The sequence below is a fragment of the Muntiacus reevesi genome, chromosome 1 (genome assembly GCF_963930625.1).
Source record: "Muntiacus reevesi chromosome 1, mMunRee1.1, whole genome shotgun sequence".
Taxonomy (NCBI): domain Eukaryota; kingdom Metazoa; phylum Chordata; class Mammalia; order Artiodactyla; family Cervidae; genus Muntiacus; species Muntiacus reevesi.
The window spans coordinates 196,810,999-196,824,064 of record NC_089249.1 but is presented as its reverse complement, the minus strand read 5'-3'; the positions used below and the strand labels follow the sequence as shown (position 1 = coordinate 196,824,064).

The following is a 13,066-nucleotide window of genomic DNA, read 5'->3' as shown; positions in this document are numbered from 1 at the left end:
CCCTCTCCGCCACGCCGGGAGTCCTCGCCGCTCCTCATTGGTCCGGCGTGGGCCAATGGGAATTCGCCTCCGGGCTTACCCTGTCTTTTCTGTCCCCGGAGCACCGTCCCCGCGGGGACTCGGGGTTGCACCGAGTGGGGATGGGTGAGGGTCTTCAGTCCCACTCCTGCTTCCTATGCCCTGTTCCCGCGTCCAAGACCCAGTCTGGTCCCGTTCCAGCCGGGCTCCGCTGTCTCCCTTTCCCTGTTCCACGCGCCTTTCTCCGAGGTTTTCAGTAGCCGCAGAAGCATCTTTTCATCCTTTCAGCCTAGACACCCTCCTCCCACCCGCCCATTCCGTGAAGCCCTGGACCGAGGCGCTGGGTCCACCAGGGGTCGCCCGCGGCCCACAGTGCCAAGGAAAGGGACCCAGAGTTTCCTTAAGGGAGGGAGGGAGGAATAGGCCCCCAGAAGGAGAGCCTGGGGGGGTGGATCTTTGGTGGCTCAAAGACCCTGGATCTTCCCTGGGGGCGGGACCTGTGTTTCTTTGGTTGTGCTCCCTTGTATTTGTGTCTTTGCCAGTCTTTCCAGGTCAGCCTGGGTCAGTCAGTGTGTGACTTAGGTGCCTTTGGTGGTCTTTGGGCATCTGATACTGTGTGTCTTTGAATGCATATCCCAGAGTCTTCAAGACTCTCTCAGGCTATGTGTTAGTGGGTATGTGTGACTCAGGGCATGTGTGACTTTTGTGCTGTTGTGGCTAGCTTGGGCAGCTATGTGTCTAGTATAGCATCTCTGGGCATGTCTTAGTGTGTGACTGTGTGTATGCCTGTATGGTGTATCCCCACCACTGTTCTGGTATGCATGTGATTGTGGGTCTGCTATGGTGTGTACTTATCTTCTTGGGTCTATATGCTCTGAATATGTATCTGTTGTGTCTCTGTGTGTGTCTGTGGCTAGCTTTGGTGGCTACTCTTGTGTATCTGTGATTATATGTCTCAGTGTGTGTATGTGTATGTGTTGTGTGTTTGTGTCTGCCTTTGTTTGTGTAATTGTGTACTGCCTGAATTGGGATGTCCTTTGTACACCAGTGTCTGTCTGGTGGCTGCCTTTCTGGGCCAGTTGGAGAGTCCCTTCCAGGTGTTAGCCATGCTGGGGCTTCCTTCCTGGGACAGGCTGGCTTGCTTCTCAGCAGAGTGAGCTGGCTTCTCAGGGACCGGGCCCTCTGAAGGGTACCCAGGGCCTGCCCTGGTATGCTTGGGTCTTCCCCATCCCTGTGTCTGTCCACTGCCATTAGCAGGGAAACACCATTTCCTACCTTTGATGTCACTGGTGTGAAAATTTTCCCTTCCTCCAAATAGACCAGGTCACTGGTTTCTTTCTCTCTTTTTTACTTTTTCTGTTAAATTGTGTGTGTGTGAGTGTGGCCACTGGTTTTTCTATGTGCTCATACCTGACCACGATTCTGTACGTAACACACACACACAAACCAAGACAAAGCAAACGTGGAAAATGTAAGTGGGCAGAAGCTTATACAGTGGAAGGTTCATGATCTCTTTTTCAGATAATTCTCCTGAATACCTTTAGCTTCCTTCCTTTTTTTAAAAAATTTGTTTATTTGACCACCCTGGGTGTTAGTTGTGGCATGTGGGATCTAGTTCCCTGACCAGGGATCGAATCCAGGCCCCCTGCATTAGGAGTGCAGAGTCTTACCAGGGAAGTCCCCCACTAAGCTTCTTATAAACCTTCCAGATGTGTGCTATGCAAATATGTCTTTGCTCTAAAACCAAATCCGCATTCTTTGTTTTCTTAGCCCTTAGAGATCGCTATCGGGCCCCAAATAGATGACTCAACCTCCCCCATGGCTTGATTACTGAACTGATTCTATGAGTGATAATCTGACCATTTCTCTTTCGATGACACTTTTGACTATTTCCATTCTGAATTCTTCCTGCCTCTCTTTTGGCCCAGACATCTGCACTCGTTTCTGGACCCTGGTGCTTCATCTACAGGATCAAATCCCTACCTACAAGTCGCACAGAGGCACCAGACCGTCAGCCTCAATCATGCCAGAGAGCACTTGCTGTATGCCAGGTGCCATTCTGGCTTCCGATTCAGGACAGTAATCCTACGAGGTGGTCCCTGTATTAGCTATACTTCCCAGATGGGAACCTCGAGGCAGAGAGGTGAAGGCATTTGCTTTGAGACAGAACTGGGATTTAAAGCTAGCTATGCATTGAGACCTTCTCTTATTCCCATTTCAGTTCAGTTCAGTTCAGCTCGGTCGTGTCTGACTCTTTGCCACACCATGGACTGCAGCACACCAGGCTTCCCTGTCCATCACCAACTCCTGGAGCTGGTGTGAAAAGCGAGGCTCAGAGATGGGATCTTGTGCCATTGTTGTTCCTCAACTAGAAACACACTGGTAGGTACATCCCCTCACTACTACTTTGCTTATCCTGAACACTCATTATGTTGGAAACATACAGTTCAACAGTAGCTGGGTAGGAACCCCAACTCCACAAAGTCTAATGGCACCATCATGCCTTGTCATATTTACACAATCTGGCAAGTACATTCACATGCTGGGTCTGTGTTTCCCTGGCCTCCCCAGGGTCAAGGAGACTTGGACCCAGCTTTTCCAGAGACCTAACCTGGAGAATGTGATTCCTCTCTCAGTTTCAATTTCCTCCTTCAACACGTGTGGACACTCCTTCAGCTCAAAACCAATCTCACTCATTTCTTTTCTTCTCATTTTTCTTTTTTTCTTGGTTTACAACCCCCTGCTGTGTCCCATGCCCTCTCACTGTGCACTTACCCAGTAATCACTAAAGATCTCTTTCAGGCTTTGCCTGTGGGGACACGAAGGATCCAGGCCAATGGACTTCATACAGGGTGGCGGGCAGTCAGGAACTCAGAAGGAGGTGAGTTTGGCTAGGAAAAATCAAGGCATACTTCCTAGAGGAGGTGCCTGTTTTTTGGGCGTCTGAGAGGGGAGAAGGGTCCTCCCCCCCTCCAACTACTTCCTGCCCAATCCCTCCCTTGAGCCCTGAAATGGCAATGGTGAGAGAATTCAGGTCCTTCCTCTAGAGGGGAGGGAAACCAGGGCCCACTCTCTCCTGGGGAGACAGCTGTGCACAGAGGTGCAACTACTGAACCATGGGGTGCTAGGCAACTGATACTGAGCGCTCCATGGTGGGCGGGGCTGTCTATGTCATATGTCCCGACCACAACAATGCGTCATGGCGCTCCCTGGCTGCGGCCTGCACCTTCCCCAGGCTGCCAGGCCTTGTTCCCCCACCCTGGAGGGGGTATACAGAATTCTGCTAAGCTCCTTGGCATCTAGAGTTCAGAAGTCACTGGAAGTCCTTGACTGTGACTTTGACTTTTGGAGTCTCAGTTTTTTTGTTTTTTGGTTTTTTTTACTCCAGCCATTGGAATTGTAGAAAACTCAGTGATCCAGCTTAACTGGAATGAACCTTTGCCATGGGCCTGCCACTGCTCACAGCAAGTTTTCAGCTACCCTTTAAGATTTACTCTTATTCCCATTTAGCGATGTGAAAAGTGAGGCTCAGAGAGCTGAAGCAGCTTGCCCCAGACCACACAGCAAGACACTGGAGGGCTGAAACGCAAGACTGTTAGAGCAGGGGCAGCAAATTTTCCACTGAGAGACCAGAGAGAGTAAACATTCGGGGCTTTGTGGGCCAAACAATCTCTGTTTGGCCGGAACATTGCAAAAATCACCACAGACTGTATGGAAATGAATGATCATGGCTGTGTGCTGATATAATTTTATTTGTGGACACTGAAATTTGAATTTCACATGATTTGCACCTGTCAGGAGTCTTCTTTTGACTTTTCCCAGCTGCTTCAAAATGAAAACACACAAAATGTCAGTGAACTAAGGTTTTTCCACCTCTGGAATCCATGCAGGTAACTATTATACTTCATTGATTCCTTTATTCAATAAATACTATCAAGGCCTATAATTTTCTAGGTACTGGAGGTAGCATGGAAACCAGGCAGGCAAAGATACTCCTCTTTGGGACTTAACAGTTTCTTGGGGCAAAACAACCATGAGCAAGTAAACAAACGAACAAGAATATCTCACGTGGTGGAAACTGCTAGTAAGGAAATTTCAAGGGGTGATGTAACTGGGGCCTGAGAGAGAGACACTTTCATTTGGGTTGTCCGAGATGGTGCCTGGGAGTTCTCTGAATTCCTCTTTTTTGTCAGCTCAGGCAAACCTTGTCTGTGAGCTGCCTTGGGGTGGGGTTTAATAATAAACAGAATGGCCCATGGCCTGTGAGCTTCTTGGCAGAGCGATGGTTATCTGGTGAAGCCTCTTTGTCCTCAGAATCTTTGTATCTATCTTCCTGACTGGTCAAGATTCCTCTGAGAAAATATCCCACCCATCCCCATCTTTCAGGTCCTGGCTGCTGGGTAGGGGGCGAGGGTCAAGGTGGGACAGTTTCAACTCTTGCATTCAAGTTCACACATTTGATTCACACATGATCCTAGCATGATTCTTCTGTTATCAACTGCATTCCTCCCACCAGAAATGTTGAGATTTCCGTGGTCTGGAGGGGAAAAAAAGGCAACCAAGAAATGGTTGTGTTTCCACCCTACTGGGGAGCAGAGCTGGTATCTCTTTTGGGAATTTACTTTCAACCAACGCTTCTACTTTAGCTGCCACCTACCACATCTCTTTTGGAGTTGGCAGGAGGTCACCAATAACTGAGGTGTGAGACATGGTGGTTGATGGTGGTATTTTGCTAGGGAATGTGTATTTGGCATTCCACCCCATGGCTGACATGTTTTAGTTTAGGTTTTAAGACAGTCCCTTAACTATGGTTGCAATGAGATTTTGGGAGACAGTAAAAGTAGGCGCTGGACTTTAATTCATCCTCTTTACTCAAAAGGACAGCTGACCGCAGATCTGGGGGAAAGAACATTCCACGCGTTGGGGACAGCAGGTGCGAAGGAACAACCTTGGTACAACGCAGTGGGTTCTTCAACTTGGGCAAGTGTCAGAACGTTCTTGAAGGCTCCATCAGACACTGACTGCACGGCTTCAGTTCCCAGAATGTCACTACATCTGGCTGAGGTGCTAGAATTTGCAGAGCTAGCAAGTCCCCAGGTGATACTGGTTGGGCACCGCGCTTTTTTATAAACCGCTAGTATTAACGGAAGCGTTTTACACCTAGGTGTCAACAAGAGCCAGTATCATTAGTGTTTTCTCCTTTTAATTCCTCAGAGAGGCTTAATACAAGGTTGAATACAGGGCCGCTATCCGATCTTTGTTCAGTTGAACCAAAACACCCCTCCCCCCATTTCCTGGGCCGCTGGTGGACGGGTGAGATCAATTCCCGGGTCCATTCTCCCTTGTGCTATAGGGGAAGTGAGACCTGAATGAGGATGGCGAGGTCTACCCTGCTGGTCTGGGCAGAGCCGGGCTTCTATGGGAGCCCAGGGCTTTTCTAGGGCTGGCCATCTGTCAATCCACGGTTGCTTCCTCTTTTGGGGCAGAGTTTTGGCCGCATCTCCGCTCCTCCTCCCGCCCCCGCGGACACCACGGGAGCGCGAACGGGAAATTTGAGTTTCCTCCGCCTAACTCAAGATTGTCCCTTTCCTACAAGGGGAATTTCTCCACCTGGACTCTCCAGTCTTTTGCTTGTGGGGTCCAGGGAGCCCCTGACGGGAAGCGTCTAGGTGGGTGGGTGGGGGCAGGCCAGGGAAGGTCCGGGGTCGCGGGAAAAGAGAGGGAAGTAGAGGGAGGACTACGCAGAGCACTCGGGGTTCCACCGGGAGGACTTATGCTCCAGAGGACAAGCGGTCTGAGGCCTGGCTCTTCTTTGACTCCTCGAAGAAGTGCTGAGTTTAGGGGAACCCTGGGGAAGCCCCAGTGCTGAGGGGGGCTCTAGGGAGGGATAAGAAATCGGGGAAAGAGACAAGAGAGAGAAGCAGAGAGGCGAGGAGATAACCAGGGAGATGCAAGAGAGATAACTGGGGATCAAGAGGATTTGATGGAGCAGAGCGTGGAGAGCTACAGAGAGAAAAGAAGACGGAGAGAGATTCAGGGAAGAGAAAGTTGGGGAAAGTTTGGACCGAAGTTGGCCGGGGCGGGGCGGGGCCACACGGGGCGGGGCGGGCGGGAACCAACCTACCCAGCGGGTCGCTGGGATCCCCACCGGCCACTCCCCGGAAAGCGGGGCTTAGCTATAAAAGGCCGTGCGCTGGACCCAGCTCGCAGCCGCCCGCAGCCGGCCATGCACTCCAACACAGTCGTCACCCCGGACCTCGAGGCCCAGCGGTCGCCCGCGTCCCCGGGTCGCGTCTGCAACCCGCTGCCCTGGGCTCTGAGCGCCGCGCTGCTGCTGCTTGCCGCTGCCTGCGCCACCTGCTTGGTGCGATTCTGGGGCGTCCTCGGGACCCCTGCCTCGCCGGTTTCCAGTCCCGCGCCCAGTTCGATTCTCCCCGTGGGCCTGGAGCAGACTTCCGACCCCCACGCCCGCCTCCCCAACTCTCCGCAGGTGAGATACTGCCCGATCTGGACCCCGAGAGAGACATGTACCCAGCCCCGGGACCCCTTCTCCATCCGCGTCCCCGCCTCCCGCGAGGTCTTTTCTGCGCCCCAGGCCGAGGGTAGAGAGACCCACCCCCCGTCCTTCTTGGATTTCTGAGGGCACCAATTCTTTATCCAGGTCTCCAGGGGGGCGCCATTCTAATCCTAACTCCTCGTGAGACCCCATCTGCACCCCGGGCTTCAGATGGGGACCGTTTCACCAACGCGCACCCCGAGGGACACTGTCTGCAACCATCGGGGGGTTTCCCTTTTCTTTCGTAACTCGCGGAGAACCTCGGTTTTCTCCCGGACCCGTAGGGTACTCTCCTTTCTCCCTCAAGACTGCAGTGTCAAGCCCCCTGGAGGGACTGTCTCCTCATTTCCGTTCTAAGTCTTTGGGGTCCTTTCCTTGCAGACGGCCAGGGCTGGGGCAGCGCGCGCGCGCGTGTGTGTGTGCGCGCGCGCGCGGGGGGTGGGTTCTTTTGGAACGGGAAGGGACTGGACTGGACCATAAAGACTGTAGGCTCAAGGCCTGCGCAGATCCCGGGGACCCCACTTTCCAGGGGGCTGCGTGTTGCGAGTAGGAGGACCTTTATCCACTTTCCATTTGTCCTTTCTCTCAGCAGGGAGTGTTCGCGCAGCTGGTGGTGGCCGATGGTGGTGAGTGACTCCCTAAAGATTCGGGGGAGCGGGGGGAGGGTGCACAAAATGGGAGAGCTCCGTGAGAGGGAAGCACCCCCACCCCCCGACCCAATCTGACCTTCTTTCCCTCCCTTCTCTGAAAAGCTCCCCATACCCTCTTAGAACCTCGGCTGTCCCTCTCCGGGTCTCCTCCTCCTCTGAACTCCATCTGTGTCCACCTCAGACCCCCGCCCTCTTAATGCTGGGCCTGGATCCGCGCAAATCTCAGCCGGGTCGGCTCCCTCCCACCGGACTCTGGGAGATCCGGAGCCCTCCTCCCCAGCCCTGTTTCCCCTCCCTCACTTCTGGAAACCCTGTTTACCACTCACTTCCCTTCCCGGCTTCCGGAGACCCTCCTCCTCCTTCTTCTCCTCCCTCTTCGGGAGACTTTACCTGTTCCCTCTGCCCCTTCCTCTCCCAGACTCTGCTCCCCAGCCTCCCTCTGTAGAGGGTCCCCCTTTCCTCTCCCTCTTCTGGGGACTCTTCTCCCCAGCCCTTTCCCTCCCCCTTCCGGACTCTCCTGCAACCTCCTCTCCTCTTTTTGAAATTCCCTCCTTCTTCACTCTCCACCCCTTTCTCTCTCCCGTTAGCTTTCCTCTAGGATCTTCGCTCCTTCCTGACAAGCTTCGCTTCCCCGCCCTCTCCCTCTCGTCCGGCCTCCTTCTCAGTCCCTCCATTATATCCCCTCTCGGCCCCCCCCCCCCCAAACCCCTTCCTCCCATCCCTAGGACCCCCCCTTTCCCCTCCATCATCCTTTCTGGTATTACATGTCCTCCTCCTCCTGGCTCCTGGAAGTCTCTCTCCCTCCACCGACACTCCGTCTCACCCCTCCGCTTCTTCAACCTCCAGCTTTCTGAGTCTCTCCCCCCTCCCTCGGAATCCTTTCCTCCCTTCTTAGCCCCTCTTTCCCCTCCTCAAGCCCCACTTCCCTCCGAGACCCTTTTCCTTCTCCGAGTTCCCTTACCTTTCTCACAGACCCCTCCCCACGTCTGCCTCTCCCTTAGAGCCGCCCCCCCTTTCCCAGGGCTCTGCTCCCCGCCCACCAGCCCTGCACCGCCTGCTCGGCTAACCCTCCTTCCCCTCCCCTCCCACAGCACAGCTGACGGAAGGGCCGGTGCAGTGGCGGAGCGAGCAGGGGTTGACAGGTGTGACTCTGGCGCCAGGCGTGCACTATGACAAGCACACCCAAGAGCTGGTGGTCCCCGAGGCCGGAGTCTACTATGTTTTCTTGCACTTGACCCTGAAGCGCGTGATGGCCAGCAGCCACAACAGCTCCGACTCCGTCTCCGTGGCCCTGGACCTGCAGCCTCGCCAAGCCGGGGCCGCCCTGACCCTGACCTTGGCCTTGCCGCCCCCACCCTCGGGGAACTCAGCAGCTGGTTTCCGGAGCGGCTTGCTGCACCTGGATGCAGGGCAGCGCTTGAGCGTCTACCTGCGCCCCGCCATCCGGGAGCCTCTCTCCTGGCAGATCTCAGCCGAAGCCACGCTCTGGGGCCTCTTCCGCGTGGCCGCCCAAGTTCCCAGCGGACTTCCCTTGTCAAAGCTCACGTGACCCCAGGGCTAGGTGTCACCTCCTGGAACAAGACTGCATCTTCCCTTCCTCCTTTGGGGCCCCAGGTGACGGGACCCAGCTCCTCTACCTCACTGGGCTGGCCAGGGGTCAGTGCTGCTGACCGCTTCCTCCAGGATCCTCTGGGTCCCTCGGTATTTATTCTGAGCTGAGCTCAGACACTGTACATTATTTTAATCCATTCAACTCATATTTATTGAGCTTCTGCTCCACGCCAGGCACTGTACAAGGCTAGAGAAATAGGAGCAAATATAATAGACCCTCTCCCCATCCTTATTTATGTTAATATGTGAGAAATAGAGACTCATTTCCAACCCCTCTCCTCCCCACTCCATGGGACTCATGGGGCTAACTTGTGGGAGGGGGTCCAAGTATCTATGCTGCGTGAGCTTTATTCACTCATGCAAAATTTATCAGGCACTGTTTTAGGTGTTGGGGATTCAGCCAGGAACAAGATAAGACAAAACCTTCAGCTTTTGCCCAGCTGGTGGTCTAATATGCTGGCTTTACACTATGACTGTGTGTGACCCTGTTTAACTGGGACATACGGGAGGGTGTGAGGTGGTACCTGATGCTGGATAATAAAATATTTTTATATATTATGACTGCTATATATTGTACATTTACTAGACAATGTGAGTTATCTTGAGGCTTCAAACTGCTCTGTGCCTTAGGCATGGGATTTTTGTTATTCTCGTGATCTTATTTCTATGCCCTTGAGATAGTTTACCTCTACTGTATCTGGCAGTGGAAATACTGTATAATTCCGTTTTGCAGGACATTGCTTGTCAACTCCGTGTTCAGTGTCACCACACTAGTAACTTAAGATGGACCATGGTGATGGTATTTACACTAGGGGAAGCGGCAAAGCTTACAAGTCCAGTATGATGTACTGTTTGTTGATTGCCTACACTCAAAAGTGCTGGGAAAACAGATGTTCACCATGCAGATGACATTTATGTGGGTTTTGTCTGTAACTGTTATATTGTGACTAGCACACAAAAAAATCGAGGAAGTCTTTCTATAGTGCTGTCAAACCATTATCTGATTTAGCAAAGAAGTTCCAAGCATCATCAAAAAGCAAGTGAAGTGTGAACACACATCTTGATTGTTTCGTTCCGTCTCTGTGTCTAGAGGAAAATATCAGCCTCCATTCGCTTGTTTCTCACCTGTAAGCATAGATTGGCTTTGGGTTACAAGAGTGGAAAAAAAAAAAAAAAACATGAGAAAGTTGTTCTGTGACACTCAGTTTTGGCTGTATGGAAGCAGTGGGGAGTATCTTATTTTATTGCTGGAGGTTGCATGCTAAACATTTATGCCAATAAAATTTATAATAAATACAGATTCAATTCTCTTTTTTTAAAAAAATTTACTTTCATTTATTCATTTTGCTGCATTGGGACTTAGTTGCAGCACTTGAAGACCTTTTGATCTTTCTTTTGAGCACGTGAGATTTTCAGATGTGGCATGTGGAATCTAGTTTCTTGACCAGGGATTGAACCCGGGCCCCCTGCATTGGGAGCTTGGAGTCTTAGCCACTGGACCACTAGAGAAGTTCCTCAATTTTCTGTTTCATGAGAGCTGGTTGTTAAACATTTGCTAGCACACCACTGTCCTGACCAGTTCTCCCAACCCCCCTAGTTTTCCCATCATGAAAATCTGCCCCTTGGCCCATTTAAGCCAGATGGACCTTGGCTCCTGGGGCTGAGGTGGGCAGGGAGGTTTCCATAGAGCAGGTGACCTTGATGGGGACTTAAGAGGAGAGGTGGAGGTGAGGAGGAAGGGGAAGAATTTTGCCCGTGGTAGACAGCCAGGAGGGAGTGTGATGGGCAGTGAAGATGAATTTCATTGCCTGACCCATCTCTACTCCTTCTCAAAGAGTTCCATTCCCCACATCCCTTCTGAGTGAATAGAACTGACAATTAACTGACAACCATGAATATGGGCATGAAAGTGAAAATGTTAGTTGCTCAGTCATGCTTGACTCTTTGCGACCTCACGGACTGTAGCCTCTATCAATAGAATTCTCCAGGCAAGAATTTTAGAGTAGTTTGCCATTCCCTTCTGCAGGAGATCTTCCCAACCCAGGGATTGAACCCAGGTCTCTCACGTTGTAGGCAGATTCTTTACCTTCTAAGCCATCAGGGAAGTCTCAAATATGGGCATATCTATCATTAAATTATGAAAGTAGCTCTATGCTAATTGGCAAATACCTATTACTCCCCACCTCCCTTTGTTGGAAGCTTCCTCGGGACTCTGGGATGGCCCTGATAACCCCAGGATCCAAAGTGTTAACACTGAACGCACCTCTGGGATTGGTGGGGGAAGGGTGTAGTCCAGGGGCCAACTTCAAACCTGATTGGTCAATCTCTGGCTACACTGAGTGCAGTGAATGAGTGAAGTCACTCCGTAGTGTCCAACTCCTTGTGACCCCTTGGACTGTAGCCTACCAGGCTCCTCTCTCCACGGAATTTTCCAAGCAAGAGTACTGGAGTGGGTTGCCATTTCCTTCTTGGGGCTACAGTGTTTGTTTCCAATTTTAGTGATCATCCCTGGCGTCATGTGGTGCCACTTCTCGGGCACAGTTGATTGGTCAGGGTAGATACATGACTCGAGCTGGGCTGATCAGATTTGCTTGGCAGGAATGCAGCATGCCTGGCCCCCTGCTGATCTAAAGTAGTAGTCAGGAATCGGAAGCTGTATGAGAGAGAGGCATGGAAGGGCCCGGGGCAGAGAGAGATGGGTGGGGACGTGTGGACGAGAGCACAAGACCCTGGTGCCACAGGGGAGCCACCTAGGTTTCCTATTTCTGCGTGTTTGGTCCCTCAGTCTTGTCCGACTCTTTTATGACCTCGTGGACTATAGCCCACCAGGTTCCTCAGTCCATGGAATTTTCTAGGCAAGAATACTGGAGTGGGGAGCCATTCCCTTCTCCAGGGGCTCTTCCCCATCCAGGGATTGAACCCATGTCTCCTGCATCGCAGGTGGATTCTTTACCAACTGAGCTTGATATCAGGGAAGGCATTGAGTCGGTGATGGCATCCAACTGAGAGTTAATTCTCAGGTAGGTTGATAAGAAGTCCGGGGTCCCCGAGGAGGAGAAAGGGGTCTGGGGCTCTTGAGGAAGAGAAAAGGACAAACTTTTTTTCCCCTATATTCCTTAGTCTGTCACATAAGATGTTATTTTCTTTAAGCCCAAAGCTGATGATTACACAAGGAGACAACTCATCTTAAGCTCCATACTGAGGATTATATAGCAACAATGTATCTTGCCCAAGGACATGTTTCTCCTTTTTAACAGGAATCTTTTGGCTAATCTTGTTATTTTACGTGGGAGTGGTTCAGGTAAGACCTTTCTATTGTTAATTCTAATCTTTTTAATTTAAGACTGTTTGTTGTGGGAGTTGGTCTGGTAAAAGTATATAAGGCCTTGATAAGACTAGCAAGGGGGCACTCTCCATCCCCCTTCTGATGTCAATGTCAGAAGCTTTCTCTGTCCTTTTTATTCTTTAATAAAACTCTCCTACACTCAAAAGCTTTTGAGTGATCAAGCCTGGTCCCTGATCCCAAAGCTAAATCTTTTTCTTTGGTGATCACAAATCCAGCATCATTCACCATAAGCTATCACAGCCATCTCATTCTCTGTTGCTCTTTTCTCCTTTTGCCTTCAGTCTTTCCCAGCATCAGGGTCTTTTCCTTGCCTTGCAGCTAGGCTACTCACAGGAAGCACATGAATTTTGGGGGGACACTATTCAACATCTAGTGTGTTCTCTTGCAGGTGGGGCATGAGAAACTTGAGTGTGCTCCCAGGAATTTCTTTCTGGGGTGCATTCTATTCTGCCAAATGACCTCGAAGACGGTGTCTCCAAGGGTGCAGTCCCCCAAGGCTCTCTATATCTTTCCTAGTGGCTTTGGGATTCCAGTGTCATATTGTTATGTTGGGGATGAGTCTGAGGTCCCTAAGTAGAGACCTATAGCCCCTCCCACCAAAGCAGCCCACCAGGACATGTCTCCAGTGATGGAGAAGGCAGAGTGGAGAAGCCCAAAGCCTTGTATCAGCTTTTCGTGTTGGGTGTATATGTTTTGGGAGAAGTACAGTGAGGCAGGAGTAGGGATGGGTCTGTAGAGCATGTTTTATTTTTTATTATTTACTTATTTAAAAATTTTTTGGCTGTGCCACTCAGCCTGTGGGATCTCATTTCCCCAACCAGGGGTTGAACTCACAGCTCCTGCAGTGGAAGGAGGATTCTTAACCTCTGGAACCACCAGGGAAGT

The 13,066-nt window shown here is 51.4% G+C and overlaps 1 protein-coding gene across 2 annotated transcripts; it reads left to right on the top strand.

The window, feature by feature from the left end:
- Window positions 1-6,222: 6,222 nt before the first annotated feature.
- Window positions 6,223-10,129, top strand: TNFSF9 (TNF superfamily member 9). 2 transcript variants are annotated; one of them, XM_065933479.1, is made up of 3 exons: window positions 6,223-6,508; window positions 7,167-7,200; window positions 8,316-10,129. In XM_065933479.1, the coding sequence occupies exons 1-3, from the start codon at window positions 6,245-6,247 to the stop codon at window positions 8,771-8,773; spliced, it is 756 nt and encodes a 251-aa protein (XP_065789551.1). In that variant the 5' UTR covers window positions 6,223-6,244; the 3' UTR covers window positions 8,774-10,129. The 2 variants fall into 2 exon arrangements, with proteins under 2 accessions (XP_065789551.1, XP_065789540.1); XM_065933468.1 differs by having other exon boundaries at window positions 7,164-7,200.
- The last annotated feature ends 2,937 nt before the right edge of the window (window positions 10,130-13,066 follow it).

Coding starts and splice junctions, on each gene's coding strand:
- TNFSF9 (XM_065933468.1), top strand. CDS start 6,245: ATGCACTCCAACACAGTCGTCACCCCGGACCTCGAGGCCCAGCGGTCG. Junction 6,509..7,163: donor GCCTCCCCAACTCTCCGCAG/GTGAGATACTGC, acceptor CCTTTCTCTCAG/CAGGGAGTGTTCGCGCAGCT. Junction 7,201..8,315: donor GCTGGTGGTGGCCGATGGTG/GTGAGTGACTCC, acceptor CCCCTCCCACAG/CACAGCTGACGGAAGGGCCG.